Below are 22285 nucleotides of genomic sequence, written 5' to 3' on the forward strand. Positions count from 1 at the left end.
GCAGAGACGAGCTCGGAGCTGAATTTAGCCCAGTGGGGAAAGTCTCCGGGGGGGGGGGAAAGAGGTATCAAATATTTTAGGCTAATGTCACCCTCAGTTGAACTCTGGCAAGTGGCTTTGAAGGCAGAGAGCTGTCTGAGTTGATCTGCTGTAAGTAGTAGAAGAGGGGTCCGCTTCTACCTTCATTTAATGTTTTGTTACAACCCTTCGAGAGTGTCTCCGGCTTTTTAGACTACGGGCGTGGATTGAGAATGGGCACTTAAAGTCCGGGCTTTAAAAAACTCCTTGGAGTTTACGCAGACCACTAGATTTTCATCTACATGTAGAGTGGGCAACTGACACTAAATACCACAAAAGCTTTACGTCTCACAGCCCCTCTGCGCCTCTCGCCTCGCAAAAGAGTGATTTGTTGTTTTGTTGGTTGGATTTTTAAGGTGGGTTGGTTTGTTGTTTGGTTAAAGAAAACAAAACAAAACACCTTTCTTTTTTTTTTTTTGGCGTCTCTTCTTAAAGTCTTTTTTTTTTCTTTTTTTTGATTATTTGTTATTTTTTTTGAGGAGATAGGCATCCCAGGCGCCGCTCAGCAGAGAGCCAAATGGGCAAGGACAAGGGAGAGGGGAATTACCCAGCTTGGCTGCATCTGCCTGGGAGCATTCGCGGCTCGGCCACAGGCAAAAGGCAGCGTGTGTGCTTCACCTAAACCGAGACTAACGCTATGCTGGTGTAAATCACCCTCACCTCTTCCTCCCACCCACAACCCCCCCCCACCTCCTGCTGAGCCACCAAACAGGGGCTGCTATGGAGGCAGCAAACCGGTGTCTTTCACTGTCCTCCGAGAGCATCCTCGGGAACGACAGCGTTCCTTCTGCCCCAAGGCTGCAGGCGGCTGGAGGTGAAGTTTTGTAACCATTTGCAAATATTTACCCCTTTCTTTTTAATTATCCGCCCCCATATTTAGCTCATGTCCAACTGACTCCCGCGGGTAAACTTGGTTTCATGGTTACCATATTCCCCCCCCCTGCATTAAGGGGCACAACCAATTTCTTCGCGCTCTGCACTCAATCCCGACGCGTTTAAAAAGTGGAGTATTTTATAGAATGATACAAGTGTCTCCGAAGGAAATGAAACTTTGTGCCTGTGGCTTTTCACTCCGGGGTCGCTTTTGTTCTTCTGCCGACAAATGCGGCACCTCTGGCCCCCTCCAAATTGTCGAAAACTTGACTTTACTCCCGCAGAAAGTTTGATGTTTCTGACTGCAGTTCCCCCGTCTCCCAGTAGGCGGCAGAAGAGCTCAAGCCTTCGGGCGCACCACAGCCGAGCAGCTAGCTCCTTTTTCTCTAATTAAGCAGCCAGAGTTTTAGCGGCTAGTTTATTCTTATAATTATTAGTATTAACAATAATAAGAAGAAGTACAATAATGTCAATAGCCAATGGAAAGGGTTTGGCATAGGCAGGGAGTAAAGAAAGGTGGCAGGCGGCTGGACTCTAGATATAGGTATCACTGCAAACACCGGTGCGAAGCAGCACTTCCCAATTAACACAAATAAACTTGTATATGGGATGAGCAAAAAATTAACACACACACACATTCCCCCCGCCAGACTAACTCAAATACTGTCGTGCTACCGGGACCTGGAGTTATTCTGAGGGGTTTAAGCTGATATATTCTAATCGTAGCACGAAATAGGAAGGCACCAGCGGGCAGGGGCGGCTTTTCTCTGCCTGTCCCCGACTATCCCGAGGTGCCGTTGCAGGGTGAACCTGCAGCCCCCCGCAGCTTTTTGTCTCTGAAAGGCTCTTTTTTTTGCGCGTGTGCCCTCTCTCCATCCGCCGGCACCGCTGCCGGAGAAGGTGAAGTGACAAAAATCCCAGCCAGTAACTCATTTCCCACTTAATTTTATTAAAACACCCAAAAAAACTATAGCACTGTTTAGAAAGTTTTAAGGCAACCGTAAATTTTATTGGAAATGTTTTATGAAGCCCTCCATTTAATTACTATAAGACAAACACACACACCTCTCCACAGCTTCTGCAGAGGTCGTGGAGGGGGAGCGAGCAGCCATCCCCCCTCCACTGCGGGCCGCTCCCGCGGGCTGCCGGGGATCCGATCCCGCTTCTCCCGGTTCGCCCGGGCTGCCGGCGGATATCCAGGGCCTGAGATGTTATGCTGGGGTGGCACAAACTGACCACGGGCCGGACCAGCCGCTCTTTGTTTTGAGAGTCGGGAGCTAGTAAACAAACCTCGAAAACTCTCGGCGCTGGGCTGCATCTGCCCACTTAAATCCCATCCAGTTAACCTCCTTTTATTATCACTTTTCCCCCAGCCTTGAGTCTGCCCTTTAATAGGTCTTTAAACAGGGTTGAGGCTTTTTTTTTTCTCCCTCATCCCTCTTTCAACCGTTTCATCATGCTCTAACTTTTCAGGTATCTCCGCACGTATCTTCCTTTCCCCCCCCCCCCCCCCCCCCCCCCCCCCCCCCGCCATCTGAAGCATTCTTGGATTATCTCTCGGTCTCCGTTCAAATGCTTTCTTCTGCGGTTTCTTGTTTGTCTCTTCGGCTTGTTCCTATTCCAGTTTTCAAATTTCAATATTCATGGTGAAAGAGCGCACTCGGATGCTAATTTACACACACAGAGCCCCCCTCCTCTCCTCCCTCCCTCACCACAAATCCCTGCTAGGAAAGCGGCAGGGAAGCCAGCTAGAAAACATTGGATTGTTCCTAGGTATGACTAATTCTTTCCTTAAGCTGGGAAATTCAGCCTGATTAAAAGCCTCATTTATTATCCGATAAGCAAATGGACCCAGATTCCACCTCGTGAAGGAGGCTTCCTTGCTCCCTAGACTTTTTTTTTCCTTTCCTTTTTTTTTTTCTCTTTCTTTTTTTTTTTTCCTCTTTCCTTTTTTTTTTTTTTTTTTTTTTTCTTCCCTTCTCCTTTCTTCAGCTCCGTGGACCCCTCCTCGAAAGGCCCGTTTCCAGCCAGGAAGGGGGTGTTCGGGGTTCTTGCGGGGGACGGAGACCGTGCAGCAGCGCGCAACTTCCCGCGCTCCACGGCGAGGCCGCTGCTCTGCCCCCGCAAACAACCTCTTTGCTTCTTCTTTCGCCTTCCCTCTATTGCTCTTCTCTCTCTTTTCCCACCGTGCCACGGGCAAGTGGCACTAGATCCTTGCAAGACCATCAAGTTCGGGGCAAAAAAATAATAAGAAAAGAGTCACTTTGGCTCCAAAAGGCAGAGCGGGGAGAGATGCCGCGCAGGGTCAGTGCAGCCGCAGCGGGAGTTCAGCGAGACAGCGCGGAACTGTCCATTTGCTTCTCCCACACTCCTCCTTTTTAATAGATGATTAATTACTGCCTGGATTAATTTATTTTATTTTTTTTCCCTTTATGGCCGGTGTATCGGAGGCGGAGAAGCGCGCAGCAAGCCCTCAGAGTAATAACTGTGTGCTAATTGTAAACCCCTCATCCAGAATGAGGTTTGGGCAAACAATTTGTCCGGCTGTAATGACGCTGTAAAAGTGTTTTAAGCCAGTTTGCACCGAATTAATCTCCTAAAGGGCCTGGTGGAGACGCTTAAAAAGGGGGGTTGTTTGGGGATTTTGGGTTGGTTTGAGTTTGGGGTTTTTTTTTGGGTTTGGGTGGGTTTTTTTCCCTCCATCATTCCTTTTTAGAAAGGCAAGGAAAAAAAGAATGGGGAGAGGGGGATATGGCATGTCGGGGGAGTTAAGATCTGTGAGGTGGGGAATCGTTACCGAGTGCCGTTCCCCCGGTAAATGGGTAGAGGGATCTTACCTCACTGCCATGGGTCGGCTCCCACCATGGGGCGGGGGTGTTAGTGTATGAAAATGGCTCTTACCTGAGAGGTCTTTATTTCCCTCGCCGAGCTAAAAGGCTGGTCCTACTGGAAAGGGGAAGAGGGGGGTCGAAACGGGTTTCCCCGAAGTTTAAGACGTGGCGGCAGGGGCCAACCCCGGCACCCGGTAGCGCACCAGCATCAGCCCTATCTCGGGGGGGATGGGGTTTACCGGAGGACACCGCCCCCTTCCCCATCATCTCACTCTGTGTATGTGTGTGTTCTCCCTCTTCCTCCCCTCATTTCCCGGGGAGGGGGGGGACGGACGACGACGCAGTAGATGCGATAGGGTTGGGGTCCGCAGGTAACGACGGGGTGGTGGGGGTTAAGGCATTGGTTCTGCGCTGCCAAACCGTCGGGGGACTAAGGGATGGCTGTGCTTTTGGCTGCGGGGATGGGGGGGTACAGAGGGGCTGTTGCAAAGGCAGCGTGGAGCACAACTAGGGATGCGGTGAGGGGGGTGGTGAGGGAAGCGAACCGGAGCGCCCCGCGGGCAGTGGTCCCGCTGCCCGCGGGGCGGTCCGGTTCGCTTGTACCATCCCCCCCCTTCCCCCCCCCATGTCGCGCCGTTCCGAGCCCCGCTTCACACCCGGACCAATCACAGTGCAGCCCATCGTTGATTGGTCAGCGGCGGCACAGCGGCGGCGGCCGGGGGCTGGGTGAGCTCACTCGACCGGCGGCCGCGGGGGGAGCCCAGCGAGGGGCGGGTTGGCGGCGCGGCCCCCGGTGTGTGTGTGCGAGGGGTGGGGGGACGGACGAACGGGATTAGACAAAGGGAAGGGAAGCGGTGAAGGGAAGGGGGGTGACAGCGATTGGGGAGAGGAGGGGGGAGCGAAGGGAAGGAACGAGGGGGTGGGGGAGATGACAAGCAGTGTTCGAGGGGAAGGGATGGCGGGGTTGAGGAGGGGAAGGGGGGGAAAGCGTCGCTGTGCGGCCTCAGAGCGGCTCGGCGCGCCCCCCTGCGCCGGTGGCGGAGTTGCTAGAGCCCAGCGCATTGTGTAAGACGCGACCTGTTATGGCCACCACTACTTCCGGGTTCCCGCAGTCTGCTCCAGCCCGGCGCTGCGCTGCGCTGGCCGCGGCGGTGGCGGCGGAGGACGCCCGGCAGCAGCGGCAGCGGCGGCAGCAGCGGCAGCGGCAACAGCAGCAGCAGCGCCTCTTTTCCTTTTTCCCCCCCTCCCCTTTTCCCCTTCCCTCCCTCCCCTTCTCCCTCCTTCCCTCCCCTCCCCTTCTCCCCTCCCCGCTGCCCTTCCTCTCCGCGCCCGCCCCGCACGGCAAACCCCGCGCCCGGGCCCGCCTCCGCCTCCGCCAGCCTCGCCCGGCCAACCGCGCAGGGGCAGAGCGAGCCGGAGCCGGCGAGGAATTAGGAGCGATCCGAGGAGGAGCGAGAAAAAAGAGAGGAAAAAAAAAAAAAAAGAGATATAAAAAAAAAAAAGCCAACCAAAAAAACTAAAAAAAAAAAAAAGCCAACAAAAAAAAAGCCAACCAACCAACCCCATCATCATCATCATCATAACCATAATAAAAGGAGAGCCGGCGCGTTAGAGAGCCTTTTTAATTTTTAATTTTTCCCCCTCCTCTTCCTCCTCCTCCCTCCTCGATTTTTAATTTTTTTATTACATTTTTTATCTATCTTTTTTTTTTCTTTCTTTTTTTTTTTTTTTTAAATATAATATTTTTTTGTTGTTGTTGTGGTGGGGGTGGGGGGGGTGGGGTGGTGGAGAGCGCGCTCGAAAAATTAACATTTTTTGAGGTGTCCTGCGCGGTGGGAGCACACGCAGCGGATCATCATCAGTCATTCACCACCTTGACAACCTCGCCTGTGATTGACAGCCGGAGTGGCAAAAAGCCATGAGACTTGGTAGTTGGGTTTGAGGGGCACTTTAAAAAAAAAAAAAAAAGAGAGAGAGAGAGAAAGAAAAAGGAGAAAAAAAAAAAAAAAAACCTGATTTGGGGAAAGGATATTTGCTTTCGCCCCGCTGCTGTCTTGGAAACGAGAGAGGGAGAGTAAGAGAGAGAGACAGGGAGAGAGGAAAGAAAGAAAGAAAAAAGAAGGAAGGAAGGAGGGAGAGTTGATTTTTTGTTTGGTTTTTTTTTTTTTTCTTCTTCTGATTTTTTCCCCCCCCCCTCCTTTTTTAATGCTGAGCTACCGTATCGCTTCGCTGAGATCCAGCAAGCAGAAGATTTTACTCGATTGCTTCCATTGCTGGCGACGCTAAGGGATTTTTGCATTTTTTTGGGGGGTGAGGGGGGGGGAACTTCGCGTTTCTTTCTTTTCACACTGGCCTTAAAGAGGATATATTAGAAGTTGAAGTAGGAAGGGAGCAAGCAGGCCGATGGCGCAAAGGGTACGTATGAAAAACCAAAAAATAATGGATTTTGAATGTGAAATAATAATATTGTAACGTGGCTTGACAGAGAGGCTGCGGGGGGAGGGAAAAAAAGTTTATTTCTTTTTTTTTTTTCTCTCTTCCTCTTTGGAACGGGGGGCACAAAGCGGTGTCCTGCAGCAGGGTGGTTTTATCACTGGTACTTGTAGGCTTAAAACCTGTACGTATTGATATTTTCTTGGTTCTTTTACTCCCCATCCCGGCTCTCTCTCGGAAAAGGCAAGCTTTCTATACATTAATGACATGGCAGGCATGTAAGTGAATATGTCCGAGCCTCTGTATTTGTTGGGTTTGTAGCTCTAGTTCTACCAATGTCTTTTTTTAAAGTCACCAGTGCTTGAAATATTTGAATGTGTGCATGTCTCTGAGCGTTTTGCTGTTTGGTGATGATACACTGCTTCAATTTCAGAAGATAACTTCTAGCTGAGAGGAAGCACAACTTTTTTTTTTTTTTTTCCCTTTTTTTTTTCGGTCACAAAAGGTGCAGTGCAGTGGAGGGAGGGGGGAAAGCTCTTTTTAAAAGATAGTCACTTTAATTGGAATTAGAGGTTAGCAGCATGCACTGCCATGTGTATTGTTTCTATTTTAGATGCGAGCTCCTGTGTTTTTTCCCTTCCAACTACCTCCCAAATTGAAGTTTTGTGGGGAAATTGGGGGGAAAAAAAAATAAAAAATCCAGAGTCGGGCCGAGGAGGGATGTGGGGAAGGGAAAGAAGTTCACTTGGAAAAGAAGTTTTCTTGCCTAATTTGCCTGCAGCCCCTCCGAGTGCCGGTTGGGAAAGAAAAGTTCTTCTGCTGACAACTTGCCTTTTACTCTGTCGGTCCAAGCAAGTGTCAGGGATCTTTAAAAGTGTTTATTCACACCTTCGCTTTTAATAGATGAAAAGTGGCCGTTTCCCCCCGCTGCCTGGGAACCGCATTAGCTTTCGCTCCTTAATCTTTAACAAAGAAAACCCCCTTTTTTTTTAAAAAAAAAAAAAAAAAAAAAAAAAAGGCATTCCCAAAATCCCGAGAGCCCGGGCAAACGTTTCCAGCTTTTCGGCTTTAAAAGTGCATTCGCCTGGAATTGCTGGAACCCCCCAAATAGCTCCGTTTTTTTTTTTTTTTTTCCCCCCCCCCCCCCTTTTTTTTTTCCCCTTTCCCCCCTCCCCCCTCCCCCCCTTCTGGTCGCTGCTGAACTTTTTTGCATCCTCTCACTGGGTTAGGTACCTGACTTCTTATCAGCAAGAAAAGTTTAGCGGAGGGAAGCTTGCGCTTCGGGATCTGCTTTCCATTCACGAGGTGTGGTTTGGGAGGTTTGGGGATGGGGAACTCTTTTTTTCCTTTTTTTTTTTCTTTTTTTTCTTTTTTTTTTTTTCCCCATTTATAATATTTTTAGTTTTTTTAAAATTATTTCTTCTCCGTCCCAAACGCGGAGAATTTCGAGTCGTGCCAGGCAACCGGGCCGGAACAGCCCCGGCCTGGGGAGGTGTTTCGTTCTTCGGGGCCGGCGTGGGTATTTTGGGAGTGGAGAGGTGAAGAACCGACGCTGCAGAGCCCGGGCTCACCCCGGGGAGGGGGAAAGTAGCTTCTCCCCGGGGAGGAGCGGGGAAGGACAGGACACTGGGAGCGGGGCTGCTGCCTCCCCCACCTCCTTTTTCCCCACCTCCCTGAGAGCTCCCCCCCCCTACCCCAGCCCCTTCTCTGATGCCTGTCTGCTCTCTTGTGCCCCGCAGTACGACGAGCTGCCCCACTACGGCGGCATGGAGGGGGTGGGCATCCCCACCACCATGTACGGGGACCCCCACGGCGCCCGCCCCATGCAGCCCGTCCACCACCTCAACCACGGGCCGCCGCTCCACTCGCACCAGTACCCGCACGCCGCCCACGCCAACGCCATGCCCCCCGCCATGGGAGCCTCCGTCAACGACGCCCTTAAGAGAGATAAAGATGCCATCTACGGGTAGGTGCCGCGTAACTTGCGCGGAGTAGGCGCTTGGGTGGGGGAGAAAAAGGCTAAGTGGATGTGCGGGCCGGGCCGCGTCTGTGCGGGATGGGGAAGGGTGGGTTGGGGCAGCGCTGCGCGGAAAAGACGACCGTGTACTTAACTTTTATTAGCGTTATAATTATTATTAGTGCTATTTTGAAAAGAGGAGGGAGAGAGAAAGTCTTGGGGGTGCCTCTGGCACGGGGAACGGCAAGAACTCCGGGAAAATAGGAGCTAGAGGTTGCTGAAGGGGCAGGAGGCATCACTTCGGCAAGGAAGAGGAGGAGGAGGAAAGGGAAGGGGAAGAGGAAGAAAATAATATTCCTAGGGCACACAACCTGTGCCGAGTGGTAAAATCTCTGCAGGCAGTTTGGGAGCAGGGAGAGTTTGGAGTGCCTCACCCAACTTCCCACCTCGTTCATCCCCCCCTTTGAGGGATGAAGGGAAGAAATCAGGGGCTGCTGCTCCTCTCGCCTTTTTTTTTTTTGGGGGGGGGTGTGTGTGTTTTATTTTTCTTTTCATTTTAATATTTTTAACCTTTTTTCCCTCTTTTTTAACCCGACATCATTGAATGCTGCTCAGTGTGGCAGCTTGCACAGCAGTTTCTAGGCCGTTGGGATGGGAGCTGATGGGTTACACTGGGAGGCAGATGCTTTTAAAATGAGCTTGAAGGGAAGTTGAAGAGCCTTTTAAAATCACTTCTCCTTAAACAGAGAGGAGAATGGGGGTGTGGTGTGTTTAAAAAGGAAAAAAGAAACCCATGCCATTTGCTTTCTTCATGGGTTTATCAGAAAGCTGTGGGGTTAGTTTGAACTCGAGTGATGTTCGGTACCCAAAGGTTAAAAAAAAAAAACAAAAAAACAAAGGGAAAATATAAAGCCCTGGGGGGAAAAAAGAAAAACAGCAAAACCCCTCCGTGTCAGAAATATACATATATACGTGTGTGTGTGTGTGTGTGTGCCCACGCTTATTTATTTATTTAAATTATTAAACGGCCGAGGGAGCCAGACACACACACAGCCCTTCTCCTGGGGAGGCTTTTAAAGCTGGGAGAGCCCAAAAACACCTGGATCCCAGCGCGGGGTGGGGGAAGAGCAGAGGGCCAGGCTGGGCAGCCCGGCTTGGCTGGCACTAGGTAGGCTTAGAGGCTTCTTTTATTTTGTAGTTTCGATGAGAGTTGTTTCTTTTTCTTTTTTATTTTTTCTTTTTTTTTTTTTTTGCACTGGGATCCCTCCCCCCACCCTTTGCCCTCAGCAAATCCTCCAGCAGAAAATGGGAATGAAAAGCGTGAAAGGCAGGAGTGTCCATCTAGAGATTTGGATTATATTATTTTATATATATATTTTTTTTTTCCTAAAGACAAGGAAAGTTAATTCAAAATGGCTGCTAGAACTGGCTTGGGTTTTATTCTGAGCTTGTCCTAAGGTTGTAGGAGCAATATCTGCGAGCAGGTAACAGTGAAAGGCTGAGGAGAGGCTGGGGAGATGCCGGGCTGCAGGCTGTGGGCTGGGACTGGGAGGCAACGTGGGGTGTCAGAGCCTTCCTCGGTGTGTATCCCCTTCTCCAGGCAAGCTGCTGCGGGACTACCTATTGTTATGTTTGGGGTTTGTTTGTTGGGTTGGGGGTTTGGTTTTTGTTGGTTGTTGTTTTTTATTATTATTATTATTTTTGTGGTGGGGTTTTATATCTATATTTTTTTTTTGGTTATGATTTTTTTTTTTCTTGGTGTTTCCCCCTCCCCCCCTCTGTGTGTGTGTGACTATTGTATTTTCTTTCAGACATCCCCTGTTCCCTCTTTTAGCACTGATTTTTGAGAAATGTGAATTAGCTACATGCACACCCAGGGAGCCCGGGGTAGCGGGAGGCGATGTTTGCTCCTCTGAGTCTTTCAATGAAGACATAGCAGTGTTCGCCAAACAGGTCAGCAAAAAAAACAAACCCCAAACAACAAAACACCAAACGGGTTGAAACTGTTTAAAAAGGAAAAAAAAAAAACAAAAACACCACAAACCAAACCCCAATCGCAACGAGAAAAACAAGTCTCTGTTGAGATAAAGATGCGCATTTCCCACTCCCCCCTCTCTTGCTGCAAGAGGCATTTAAAAACAAAACAACAACAACAAAAAAGGCAAGCCCGACCAAAACACAGCGAACCAAAAAAAAAAAAATACTCGGGAAATCTCTCGGCATTTATCACCCCCTTAAAGAAATGAAATGAGCGGAGCCTAGCCGGGAGTTCTCGCTGCGCGGCTCCCGAGAGCCAGGCCGGGCTTTTCCCGGCAAGGCTCCGTAGGTATTTTTCGGTGTGTTTGATTCCACTTGTTCAAGTGTTTGGCTTGATGGACTAAAATCCAGCAGTCAGGGCTTTGCACGAAAGGTTACATAATGGACCCGACAGTGTAATGAAGCAAGAAATAATAACGTCTGCTTTTGCTGCTTCCATATTTCAAATCTTTTTTATTATTTATTCCCCCCCCCCCCGCCCCCCCTTTTCCTCCCCTTTCTTATATTTAGATCCGAGCAGAGAAACCCCTCTTTTCCTCTAATCCTGAACTGGATAACTTGGTAAGAGTTAATAACATTTATTTCTCGACACCCCCACCCCCCACCCTCCCCCCTTCCCTTCCCATTTCTTTTTAAATTATTTTTTTTTGTAAAAACCCCAAAACAACCAAACAAAACCCACCTCCTGTGCCTTCTGGAGAGGTGGTTTTGATGGTGGTAAATTGGCAGTTTCTCATGTGGATTTCTTTTTTCTCTTTTTTTTTTTTAATGATGATGATTTCTTATCATTACAAGTAAATACGGTGTGGTAATGGCGTGGAAGTGAAAAAAAACACGTGTGTATATATAAATCCCACAAGGCTAGGTGTAAAGCAAGCCCCCCCCCCTATCCAGATGGGGTCTTGTGGGTTCAGCTCACCCAAACCCAAGAGGAGTGTGGATTTTTCCCCACGCACCTTTGAAGCAGCTCCATGGGAAGGGTGGAAGGTTGATGTGGTTGGAGATGCACCCCAAATTCTTTATTCTTTTTTCCTTAAGGATAACTCTTTGGGCAGGAGCCTTGCTCCCGCTTTCGCAAGGCGAGGGGCTGGTGATGGTGGGATTGCTTGGGTGGTTTATTTTTTGGTAAGGCAATGTTTATGAGCTGTATAATTTAGCTGCTTTGTTGCAGTGGGGATCTCGCTTTCAGTTTTTTCTTTCTCTCCCTTCCCCCCCCCAGCACCCCTCCTCCCCCCCCCCCCGGGTTAACTCTAGATCGCTTCTCGTTGAAGAGTGCACAAACCCACTGCTATTAAGTTTTAGTGTTATTGCCATAAATCAAAACAACTTTTTATTTACTACTTAGAGAAAAGTCGAGCTACAAAGTGCGGCAGGGGCGGCTTGTGGGAAATATCCTCAAATCCAAGAGCGAGATAAATATTTGTCTTGTTTGTATCTTTGCAGATGATTCAAGCCATACAAGTATTAAGGTTTCATCTGTTGGAATTAGAGAAGGTAATTTTTGTCTCTCTCTCTCTCTCTCTTTCTGTTTCTTCCTCCTCTGTTTCGGTGCTGCTGAAGTTCAGGCTTCTGGTAAATTTGCATAAATGTCTTTCTTTCTGGTAATTAGTGTCAAGACCAATCTTGGCGTCCATTTCTCTTCGCAGTTTAATTACAATTTCAGTCTCTAAACCCGGGCTCTCAAACGCCCAGGCCTTGTGTTCGTTGTAATACTTTGCTGGCTTTGTATAAATAGTTGCAGTTCTGTGGTGAGGCTCCAAACGCTTGGTTCAGCCAAGCCCCTGAAATTGGGATTTATTTATTTATTTGTTTGCTCATTTTTAAGTGAAAAATTACTGTTTCATTTTTTCGTGTTCTGCATGGTGGTAGGGGAAGAGACTTTGGTTGTGGTATAGTTGGAATGGGGAGGGTTGGGGTTTTTTTATTAGTGTTTTTTGTTTGTTATTCCTTAGTATTTATTTTTAAGAGCCATCTGCAGGTCAGGCTCAGGGCATGGATTGTCCTGTAACATTTTGCAGAGACAAAGCAGAGTTGATTGTTGGTGTCTGTCTCTTGTTCCTGGGAATATTGTACATCTCCGAGCAGAAGAAAGAGATTGCAGCCTAAATGCAGGGGGGGTGGGGGGGTGTTGGGTTTTCTTGTGGGTTTCTTTTTCTTTTCTACTTAAAAAAAAATAGTCATTCTTTTTTGTTATTATTTTGCTGGCTATTTGATAAAAATCTTAGGAGGGACAATGCTAATTTGTAAGGTGGTGGTGTCACCCAAGCTCCCATTAAATTGGGAGCACGCTCTGGTTTCCTGAGCATTTTTTACGTGTCAGTGATAGCTGGCCTAAGAAGAGAATTCCCTTTCTCCTAAAAATAAACATTTTGAGAGGTTTTGAAATAGCTGAAAAGTTTCTCGGGAGCCTCGGCCGCTTTATCTAACCATAACTGGCAGGTTGTTCTTGCTCTACCCAAAATGTGTTAAAATCTGCCCATTAATAGAGGGGGGCTCAGGTACCGGCCCGCCGGAGCGACTGGGGATTTCGGGGGCACTGGTGCCTGTGATGTATTTCAGCCCACGGGGAATTCTATTTATTTAAATTTTGTATAAAATCCTCTTCCCTCCCACCCCCAACTCCCACCCTGTCCTGACACCCCTTTGGAAAGGGGTTTATGATGAAATAACCGGATTGAAATTAAATAGTTTACCTTAAATGTCACCCATGCAGGTCACCTCTCTAATGGCCACAGCTCCGGGAGCAGATGAATTTAACACGGGTGTTGAATATGTTGTAGCCTGTGAATCATCTTGTCACTGTCAATTTTCTGGGATATCTCTATTTTGCGAGAAAAGAAAGTTATTCCTAATTCTGGATGCGTCTAGAGGTCTCGGGGGGATAATTGCAGTGTGTTTCCCCTATTTAGGACTTTTGATGTCACAGGGGTGAAGGGGGGAGACTGGTTGCACTTGTCAATTTTACTTATGTATTCCTGATTATATTTTCTTCCTTTCCCCCCCCCTTTATTTTTTTATCCTCTTTTTTTTTTTCCTTTTTAATTTTATTTTGTTGTTCTTTTTTTTTCCCCCTTAATTATTACTTTGTTTTGTTTATTTGTTTGTTGTGTTTCTTTTCTTTTTCTGTTTTTATTTTTTTTTTATTCTTTTAACCTCTGTCATAATGTAGGTACACGAATTATGTGACAATTTCTGCCACCGGTATATTAGCTGTTTGAAAGGCAAAATGCCTATCGATTTGGTGATAGACGATAGAGAGGGCGGATCAAAATCGGACAGTGAAGACATAACAAGATCAGCAAACCTCACAGATCAGGTATGGTCTCGACCAGCGCCGCACGCACTTGAAATCTGTATGCAGATCGCCCGCCGGGGTCACTACGCCTCCTTTTTATTATTTGCATATGATTAAGTCCCCTTTTAGATAAATTTCCATCGAAATGAAAATTTTTTTTGAATAATGTGGCTATTATTGCTTCATTAAGGCTTGCTCCCGGATTCGACCCGGCGAGATGAGCTTGTAAAAGCCTCGCCTCCAAACTCGACCTGTTTCTTGTCGCTTTTAATTTTTGTCTTTTTATTCTATTTACCCTTTGCGATGATGGAAGTGGCTTCCCCGGGAAGGGCTGGCTTTTTGGTGGCTTAAGGAAAAAGGGGGGGGGAAAGGGAAGGCTTGGGAGGCGTTTTTCCCAAAATAAGAAGAAAATCCGAGATAGGTGGTCCTGGGGAAGGACAGAGAGGGTTTGAAATCTAGCAAATGCTGGCTATTTTCTTCCCCTCTCTACGGTTCATTAGTCTGTCTTGTCAGTTTTCCTTGGCCGAACGCTTTTAGACTTCAGTGAACATTGCTTTGTGCACGCCTGCCTGCTGCAAACGCGCCCATTTTATTTTACTTAATAGAAAGAAAGAAAAGAAAGAAGGGGGGGTGGGGGTGGGCAAAAAAAATGATAAATAAACAGCAAAAAGCACCACGGAGAAAATCGAATGGGACCCCGGGTTTTAAATTCTCTTCCTCCATTCTTCAAGGTTTTCAACCCCTTTCTTGTAAAATACAAAGATCCGAACTTCTCCCCATCCCAAAGCAAGCCGGCAAAGCCTTATCCTGGTGTCCAGGTTTTGTCTGGGATGGTTCAAACCTTTAATGCCGGCTTGTAGCCGATGCTGGAAACAGGGATGACTTGGGAAAGCTGGCTGTCCCCTCTCCCCTTTTGCTTCCCTTGGGTCTGTTCCCTCTGCTGGGCTTCTTGCCTTTCTGTGGCGGTGTTGAGGGCTAATTCAGGAGGTGCCTGGGGCTCAATTAAAGCTCCTGAATGGTGGAAGTGGCTGAGATGTGGCTTTTAAAATTTTTTTCCGAGTTGGGTAAAACTGCGGGATTTTCCCGGCCGATCGGTTTGCTGTCTCCCAATGGAGGGGGTAGCAGCGCTTTGGCTACGAGAGAGGGGACACGCGCAGTTCCCTCCCTCCCCCTGCCTCAAATCCTCGACTAACCCCCCCACTCCCCAATTATTTCTTCGTAAATATAGTCTTAGGAGTAATCAGCTCCCGACTCTGGAGGTTTCCTTTTGTTCAAGCAAGGCGCAGTCAAGCAGACAGGACTTTCCTCAGCCCCTCTGCCATTATCACCAGCACTGTCAGCCAGAGTTACCCTATAGACTATCCGACTGAAAACTGCCTTGCAACTGCCTCTTAAATATTTTCTCCTTGCCTCCAAAGGTTTGTCGGGTTGCTGGTAGGGACAGGGGGAGACAGGCCTGAAGGAAGAAGGCACGAACTTAAAAAAAACAAAACCAAAAACAAACAAAACCCCCCCAAACCCCCAAACAAAACCAGACGTTTATGGGGTACTTCCCCCCAACCCCCCACCTTCCAATTTTGCTGCGAAGGAGGGAAAAACAGTTAAGGAGATGGCCCCCAGCGCAGCGCTTTAAAGCCAGGGGAGCTTTAAAACGAGGAGGGGGTTGCCTAGCGGAGGGGAAGCTCGGCTCGCTGCTGTTGAATAAAAATTGTAATCCAACAAGTCTAACTAGAAAATGGGTTTCTAAAAGCTCTGGAGTGCTGGGTACATAAAGCTATTTGAGCAAATTACAAGAATCGCTCAGGGGCACGAATGAAATCAACACTTTAATTGCCTCCAAAATGAAGATTTATACCCCATTTTTTCCCGACGAATCATTATTTTATTAAAGGGAAAGCTAAATAAATGAAGCTGTAGTTTTGGGGTTGTGAAGGGGAAAGGGGTTGTGTCGTACGTCGTCTCCCCCCAACTCCGTTCTCTCCTTTCCCTCCTCCCTTGTAAACCAGGAGCGAGGATGTTGCGCGCCCGCCGCCTGCCCCTTTCCCGCTACGCAGGACCGGGTGGGCTCTCCCGGGGTACCCCGGCCCCCTTACGGGGCAGGGGTGGCCGTGCAACCCCCTCTGCATCCTCGGAGCTACGCGGGCAGCAGGGCTTCGCTTTCCTTGCGAAGGGAAAAAGCGCAAACGCCGCGCTTTTCCCGTTCTACCGGGCCCCCTACCCCCCCCCCCCAGCCGCGGAGGTTGCGCGGAGCGTGTGTGCGGGGAGTATTGCCGGGGGATGCGCAGTCGTCCGCGTTCTCCGCCCCCAGTAAACTCCAGTGCCAAGGCTGGCAGTATCAGGGCCCTAATGGTTAAATAATAAGGTGTTGAGTGCTTGTCGCTGGGGCGGCTAATTGGGATGTCCCTGCGCGGTGCGTGTTTATGGCTGAGCGTCCCCGGGATGCGCGGGTGCGCAGGAGCCGGCTTGTGGGGGAGGTGGAGACAGGGAGAGGAGCTGCGGCTAGGACTGGGCGAGTTGTCCCCCCAGCCTACCCACACCTGGGTTTTTGAGAGTAGTAAAAGAGTAAAGTATGTAAAAGCTTTTATTAAGGATTTCATTACGTCTCCCTCTATTGTGGTAGTAAAGGTTACAGTTACCAGGGTAGGGGTTGGATGCTTCTGTGTTTTGGGTTTCTTTTTAAAAAATTTTGTATTTAAATTTACTGGTTTCCCCCTTCTTTATTCTTTCCTTATAGGCCCCTTAATGCCAGTGCCTTTCAGTCCTCCTGTTTAATGGAAAGCAATGACACTAATGCTAGATTTTTGCAAAGTAAAGCCCCGTAACACTGAGCATTGTTCGGTGATTTAACTAGCTCAGTGGCAATAGGTCACTAAAATAGCATCCTTCTCCCACGGGCACGACCCCACTGCCTGCCAGGCTGGGACCTGAAGAGATCTTGTTTACCATCTCAGCTCCAGAAGTACAAGGCGGGAGTTTGAAGGATAGTTGAACTGGAGATCAACCAGGTTCTGGGACTTTAAAAAGCCCAAAAGAATCGCACCCATCCTCACCATTTCAAAATAAACCTTTATTTAATCATTAGCTTTGTTAAACATTTGCATGTTTAAATTTTCAAATGTTTGTCGGAGCCCGGAAAGATTTAAAACACAGCTGTTGTGTGAGGCGGGTGGAAAAACTCCCTCAGATTGAAACAAAACAAACTAAAACAAGAAAAAAACCCCACAACACCAAAGAGCTTCTGCAGTCAGACAGCAGAAACTCAGTTTCTTAGGTAAATCCTAAACTAACACCATGGGCTTGTTGTCTTGGAGCCGCATCACCTTGGCACCCAGGTGCTCCGGTCCAAACTGTAAAATTCCCCTACAGGAGCCTGTCTACAGAAAGCCCTTTAAGGAAACAGCCTATAAAGTAGCCACCACGTCCAAATAAAGTACTTTAGCAGCAGAAGATAGATTTTTATGGGAACAAACCAGTATTTTCTTAGGGCAAATGGACTTGGTGAGCAAATCCGCGGTGGTATTCCTCAACCAAAACAAAAAAAAAAAGGTAATAATGCTCAAGCCAATTACGTGTGCAGAAACCTGTAAAGGCAAATCGGCAAAGAGCCAAATTCCTATAGGGACCAGGAGGGAAATGATCAAAAAATGAACATGAAATAAGACTTCCTGTAAGACGGTCCATAATTCAACATTATTTGACTCCACTGTCAGGGAAATTGTTGAAGGATAGTAAACTGATACTGGAGCCTCAGTCATTTTTTTGTTACAGTCTTAAATGTTTGCAACTATGGCGTTTTAGATGGCGCTTCTTGGGTGACAGTATGTCATATATATGTGTGTGTACATAATAAAGCAACACTTTATATTGCAAGAGATTTATTTTTAATGTGTGCAGTTGCAGGGTTTCTCCAAACAAAAATGTGAACAGACCAGCAGCTTGGTTCTTTTTATTTTATTTATGTATGTATGTATTTATTTATTTATTTTAAATTGGAAGAATGGCTTAAAATGGGTTCCTGAGAAAGAACTAATCATGAACCAGAGCGGGATACGTTGCATGTGTGGAGGCAGTTGGCTTGTGTAGGGCAATGGCCAGTTATGATTAAACTAACTTTGTCCAAATACATAAAATGTATTAGCTGTACGTTGCAGCCACCACAAAATTCCTTGGGGGGAAAATTTTATATATATATATATATATATATACAAATACTGAAAGATACTATTCTACTTGTGGACTTCTTCACAGGTATTTTAAAACTACCTGTGGTTTTAAGTGGAGAGGAGCTAAGAATATTATTGTCTTGGGTATGTCTACTCCATATTGGAGGAGCAGGCATCAAAATAATAGATGCAGTGCAGAGGGTACGAGGTAGAATTGATACCTGTAGAATAAAAGAGTTGCAGCCAAGCAGGACTTTGAGGAGAACCAATGAAATAACATTTAAAGGACTCCCAAAGCTTAATTTTCTCCCTCTGTGCCACGTTGAGCCAGCGACTCCTTTTTTTTGTTTGTTTGTTTTGGGGGAATTATTAATTTAGGTTTCTTTGCTGTGATATTTAGGTGCTGTTATCGTGCCCGAGTTTGGCAGAATATTTAATGTAAAGATAGAATGTGTTAATTTATACTTCGGGTTTGTTCTCCTACAAAACCCCGTGGCTGAAGTCGTATCAGCGAAAGAATGTTTCCTTTGCTCTGCATTTCCATAGACGAGTAAATGTTTTGTGAAGTAGACATGAGATAGAATATATTCTCTTTAATTTATGATTTCAATTCAAGAAGCTTTGCTGGCTTTGGTTTTGCTTTCTTTCTCTTAAATCATTCAAGAGCCTGAATGCATGCGTCCTTACAACTGGTTGTAGCATTTGCTGCTTTCCTGAAGTTGCGCGGTCGGATCTAACTTCCCATGTAAAGTATTCCAGGCCAAACTAACCTTTTGTTGCAAAGGATAGTTTAATTTCCTCTTCTTTTTGTTCTTTTCTTTTTTTCCCCTCATCCCTTTCAATATCAAATCTGACAGAGCTATGTTCACACTCCAGGTAACGCTGAAACTTGCCCTAACCATTTGCAAGCATATTCCAAGGTGTTCCCGTAAGCAGGAGCTCGCAGCGCCTTTGCGTTGGGGATCGCAGAATTGTTATTTTGGGGCAACTTGGAAGATTTGCAAGGAAGTTGTGGGCGGGGAAAAAGAGTTTTACCTTGAATTTAGACTTTATGGCTGCGGGTTTGAGTCTTCTCGAGCTGCTTGTGCGCAGGTACGCGGGCACTGCACGCAGAAGGGTTGATGCAGCCCAGAGCAGGCAATTTCAGCCCTTCCAAAAGTCAGCTTCTATTACGCTCCATCAAAAGGAGTAAGAGTAGTTGGTGCTGATAAATACTACTTTAAAACCCAGCCACAATCTGGCACAGCTTCTTTAGATTAGAGGATCTTCGGGTTTGTTTTGTTTTGTGTTTCTGCGTTTGGGGCTTTTCAGTCACATGCGTGTGCACAGTGAGGAGCTATCTTGTGTAATCTAAACAAATAAAAGGAAATTAAGAGGAGCGTTGTTTCTGGTCAGGAAGGTTTCTGGAATTATTTCCTTGGTGTGTGTTGGGAGGGGAGAAGGAGAGACCAGGGTGTACTGCAGTTTCACCAACTCACATCCTTAGAGCGTTACCTTGGATGTTCAGAGAAGGCTTTAACGTGCATGGCAAATTTGGAAATTAATGCTCATGTTTGTTCGGTTGTTTTTTCCCCTGCATGGGCAGCAATATTTAAAGAGAGCACTAACAGAGCACACATTTTGTGTTTTGCCTTGTTTGAGTGTATTTCTGTCCCTGATTAATGGCTCTGTATCCCCACCACCACTGGTATTCCACAACGTGACTTAAAGACAACTTGCTGGCAGTTGGTTCGGGTCTTCGGTGCTTTTAGTGGGGTTGTATTTTCCCTTTTACTACCTTCAACAGGGGAGGAACAAAAAGAAAAAGAAAAATAGATATAACCCAGTCTCCAAGCATAGGTGAGAGCAGTATCTCTTCAGGCTGATGTCCTCAGGATTCTTTTTAGATTTGGTTTTGACCCCTGGAGACCACCAGCCCTATTTGCGGTGGCCTCTCTTAGTGAGGGATGCTGATGGCACAGGGGATCCCCATCACTTTCACAGGCTTGACTGTTTGAGTTGCTTTGCTGGTGGTTGCTGTTGTGGCTTCATTTATTTCTTTTCAGGTGTATATATCCAAGAGTTGAGAGATTTCAGGTTCATGTGGGTCATTGCATGTACAAAGTCAGTAGGGCAAGTGGTGAGTGGTTTCTGGGGGTTACTGGACTTTGGAAGAGAGGATTTGAGATTCATCAGTAGATGTTTGGGCAAATGTTGAGAATGTAAATGTTGGTGAGGTGAATTAAAAACAAACCTGAGAACCTGAGTGTGTCCCAAGTGTGAAGGGACTGTTTGCAATTAAGAAAAAAAAAAAAAGATAGCTATTTAAAGACAGTGATAGAGAGCCTGCCATTTCCTTGCTAATTTGCAGAGCACAGGGAAGGTAGGATGGAAAGAACTGCGTTTGTGCCCAAAAGTTGGCTGTTCTTTTGCTGGTGGTGGGACAGGCCACCGACAGTCATGGTGGCTTCTTGTTTTGCAAGTGGCTTCTTGTTTTGCAAACATCTTCAAATCCAGGCTAGGCACCCTGTGGAAGAAAGGTTATTTTATGCTCTTCCCTCTTCTTCCCCCCCCACTTCCCCCCCAAATCTCTCCATCCCATCAGAAGTGATACGTTAGTCATCCATGAGTTTTGGTGATCAATAAAGGGATAACTCTGAATGGCAGTAGCCCAAAACATGCAGGGAGTGAGATGGGTTGAGCTAATGGTTCCTGCCTGGCCTCAAAACTCGATGAATCTCTGAGTTTGTCCACATAAGGACGCTCAGGAGAGGTAAGACAAATTGATTGGGTGTAAAATTAAAGTGCATTAGTTAAAGTGCATTGCACTATTGTGTGGATGCTCTCATTCAGAAGTAAAGTGGCCTTAGTTCACTTTAGCCTAATCCCCTTTGGAGTAGGCCACTTTTCTTTTGAATGAGAACATCCACATTAACTTTTAGTTAATTCGTCTTTCCCCAGCGTCCTGGCGGCCTCGTGCCCGCCGCTCTGGAGAGGTCCTGCCGGCCGGGTGCTGGCTCCCTGCGAGCTTTAGGTAAGCTTTTCATCAGGCACATTCATCTCCGTAGCAGCACTTCACTGCTGCCCTTCCTCATTGCCCCAACCGGGGCTCTGCATCCTCCTCTTGCCCTCGCTCCTGCAGCTCAAGAGCAATATTTCTCTTAGCTCTGTGTGGGGCAAAAAACTTTGGAACGTTTTACCACGCCAGGCATGGAGAAAGGCTCAGCTGGGCTGTGAGGCAGGGGAAGAGCTAGCTGCACCCTATCCAGGGTGGGGATTGTAGTTTGGGGGTTGTATTTCCTAGGTGAATATGGCATTCAGTCCTTCTTAGGAGCATTTTATTTTGTGATGGTGGTTTACTGTCCTGACACACTCCCTGCATAGATAGATTTTTCCACAGCCACTGATAAGCAAGTTTTTAAAGGCAGTGAGGAAATCTACATAAGTTCTTTTCAGCTGGTAATTTCCAGCCATGAAACAAAGGGTTGAGAACCAACTCATAGGAGAACTCATTTCCCTGGTGGAAAAAAAACAATACTGGCAAGATAGATTTGGATGCTGTTTTATCTTCTGGTTTGAAGTTCACTGAGCTTGGGTTTTTCTTAGGGGTATTTTCAGGTGTCTTCTAGAGCTTATAAGTAACCTATTTATTTACTTTTTACTGGCTAAGCCATGTGTGCAAATCCTGCGCCGTCTCACACTCCTGCCATCGCCCATTCCATTCATCATAAAACTTGCAAGGCTTCTTGCATTAGTAAGCAATTTGCTATTGGAGCCTTTCCTAGAAATACAGAATTCTATTTCACCAAAGTATTGTCTTTCCCCTTCAGTCAGGGCTGAGGTGAGCTATTTTTTCTTTTAAAGGACTCTCCAGGCATATATATGATATTCCCACTTGGCCAGATGATCTCTCCAGGACTGCATTACTTACTCCTCCATTCTGAAGGGCCATCACAGTAAATTAAAATTCCCTTATTAAGTGTCAGCAGGCTTTTTGAATTTGGCCAGATAATTTTGGTTGCAGTTTGGCTTTTCCTTTTATTATTCTTTATTTATTTTAATATAAAGCAAACATGCATCCAGACCCTCTTTGCTGAAATAAACAGGCTAACACCGAGAGGGGTAATTCTTCATTTGCTTAAGAGAACTGCCTGTTTTAACTTCAGAAATCCTGAGTAAGAGCACAGCAACAGATGATGCCATCACAGGCAGTATACTGTATTCAAACAGCTGTACCAAATGAAAAGCTGTGGTATTAATCCTGCCATTCACAGTTTATTTAAGTTTTTCAAGCTTCTCTCATATGGGCATGGCATCAATGCTTAATTATGCCTCCATTAGCATTACTGGGCCCTTAATACAGAAAATTATTGTATTTAAAATTTGGAAAGCTGCATCAATGTAATCTAAGGTTCTCACAGCTGGCACACATTCAAGGGAGGAAAGCTTTGCCTTGCAATTTTCTCTTCATTGGTGTGGTCTTTAGGTTTTGGTTCGATTTGGTTGTTACCAAGAAGGTCAGGTCGTTACTGGCATTTTTAACATTGGCTTTAAGTAGCTCCATTTAAGGCTGTGTATCTCTTGGGAGAAGAGGGGAAAAGCAGATGAGAAACTCGGTGGCTTTGTCTGCCCTGTTTGC

At 46.8% G+C, this 22285-nt stretch overlaps 1 protein-coding gene across 1 annotated transcript in view; it reads left to right on the forward strand.

The window, feature by feature from the left end:
* The first annotated feature begins 5560 nt into the window (after positions 1-5560).
* MEIS1 (Meis homeobox 1) overlaps positions 5561-22285 on the forward strand; it is a 124638-nt gene continuing 107913 nt past the window's right edge. The window contains exons 1-6 of the mRNA XM_009901373.2: positions 5561-6197; positions 7955-8181; positions 9984-10125; positions 10720-10770; positions 11653-11703; positions 13379-13525. Coding sequence (XP_009899675.2) covers positions 6186-6197; positions 7955-8181; positions 9984-10125; positions 10720-10770; positions 11653-11703; positions 13379-13525 — 630 coding nt within the window. The 5' untranslated portion in view covers positions 5561-6185. The remainder of the gene's footprint in view (positions 6198-7954; positions 8182-9983; positions 10126-10719; positions 10771-11652; positions 11704-13378; positions 13526-22285) is intronic.

This window comes from Dryobates pubescens, chromosome 39, assembly GCF_014839835.1.
Source record: "Dryobates pubescens isolate bDryPub1 chromosome 39, bDryPub1.pri, whole genome shotgun sequence".
NCBI lineage: Eukaryota > Metazoa > Chordata > Aves > Piciformes > Picidae > Dryobates > Dryobates pubescens.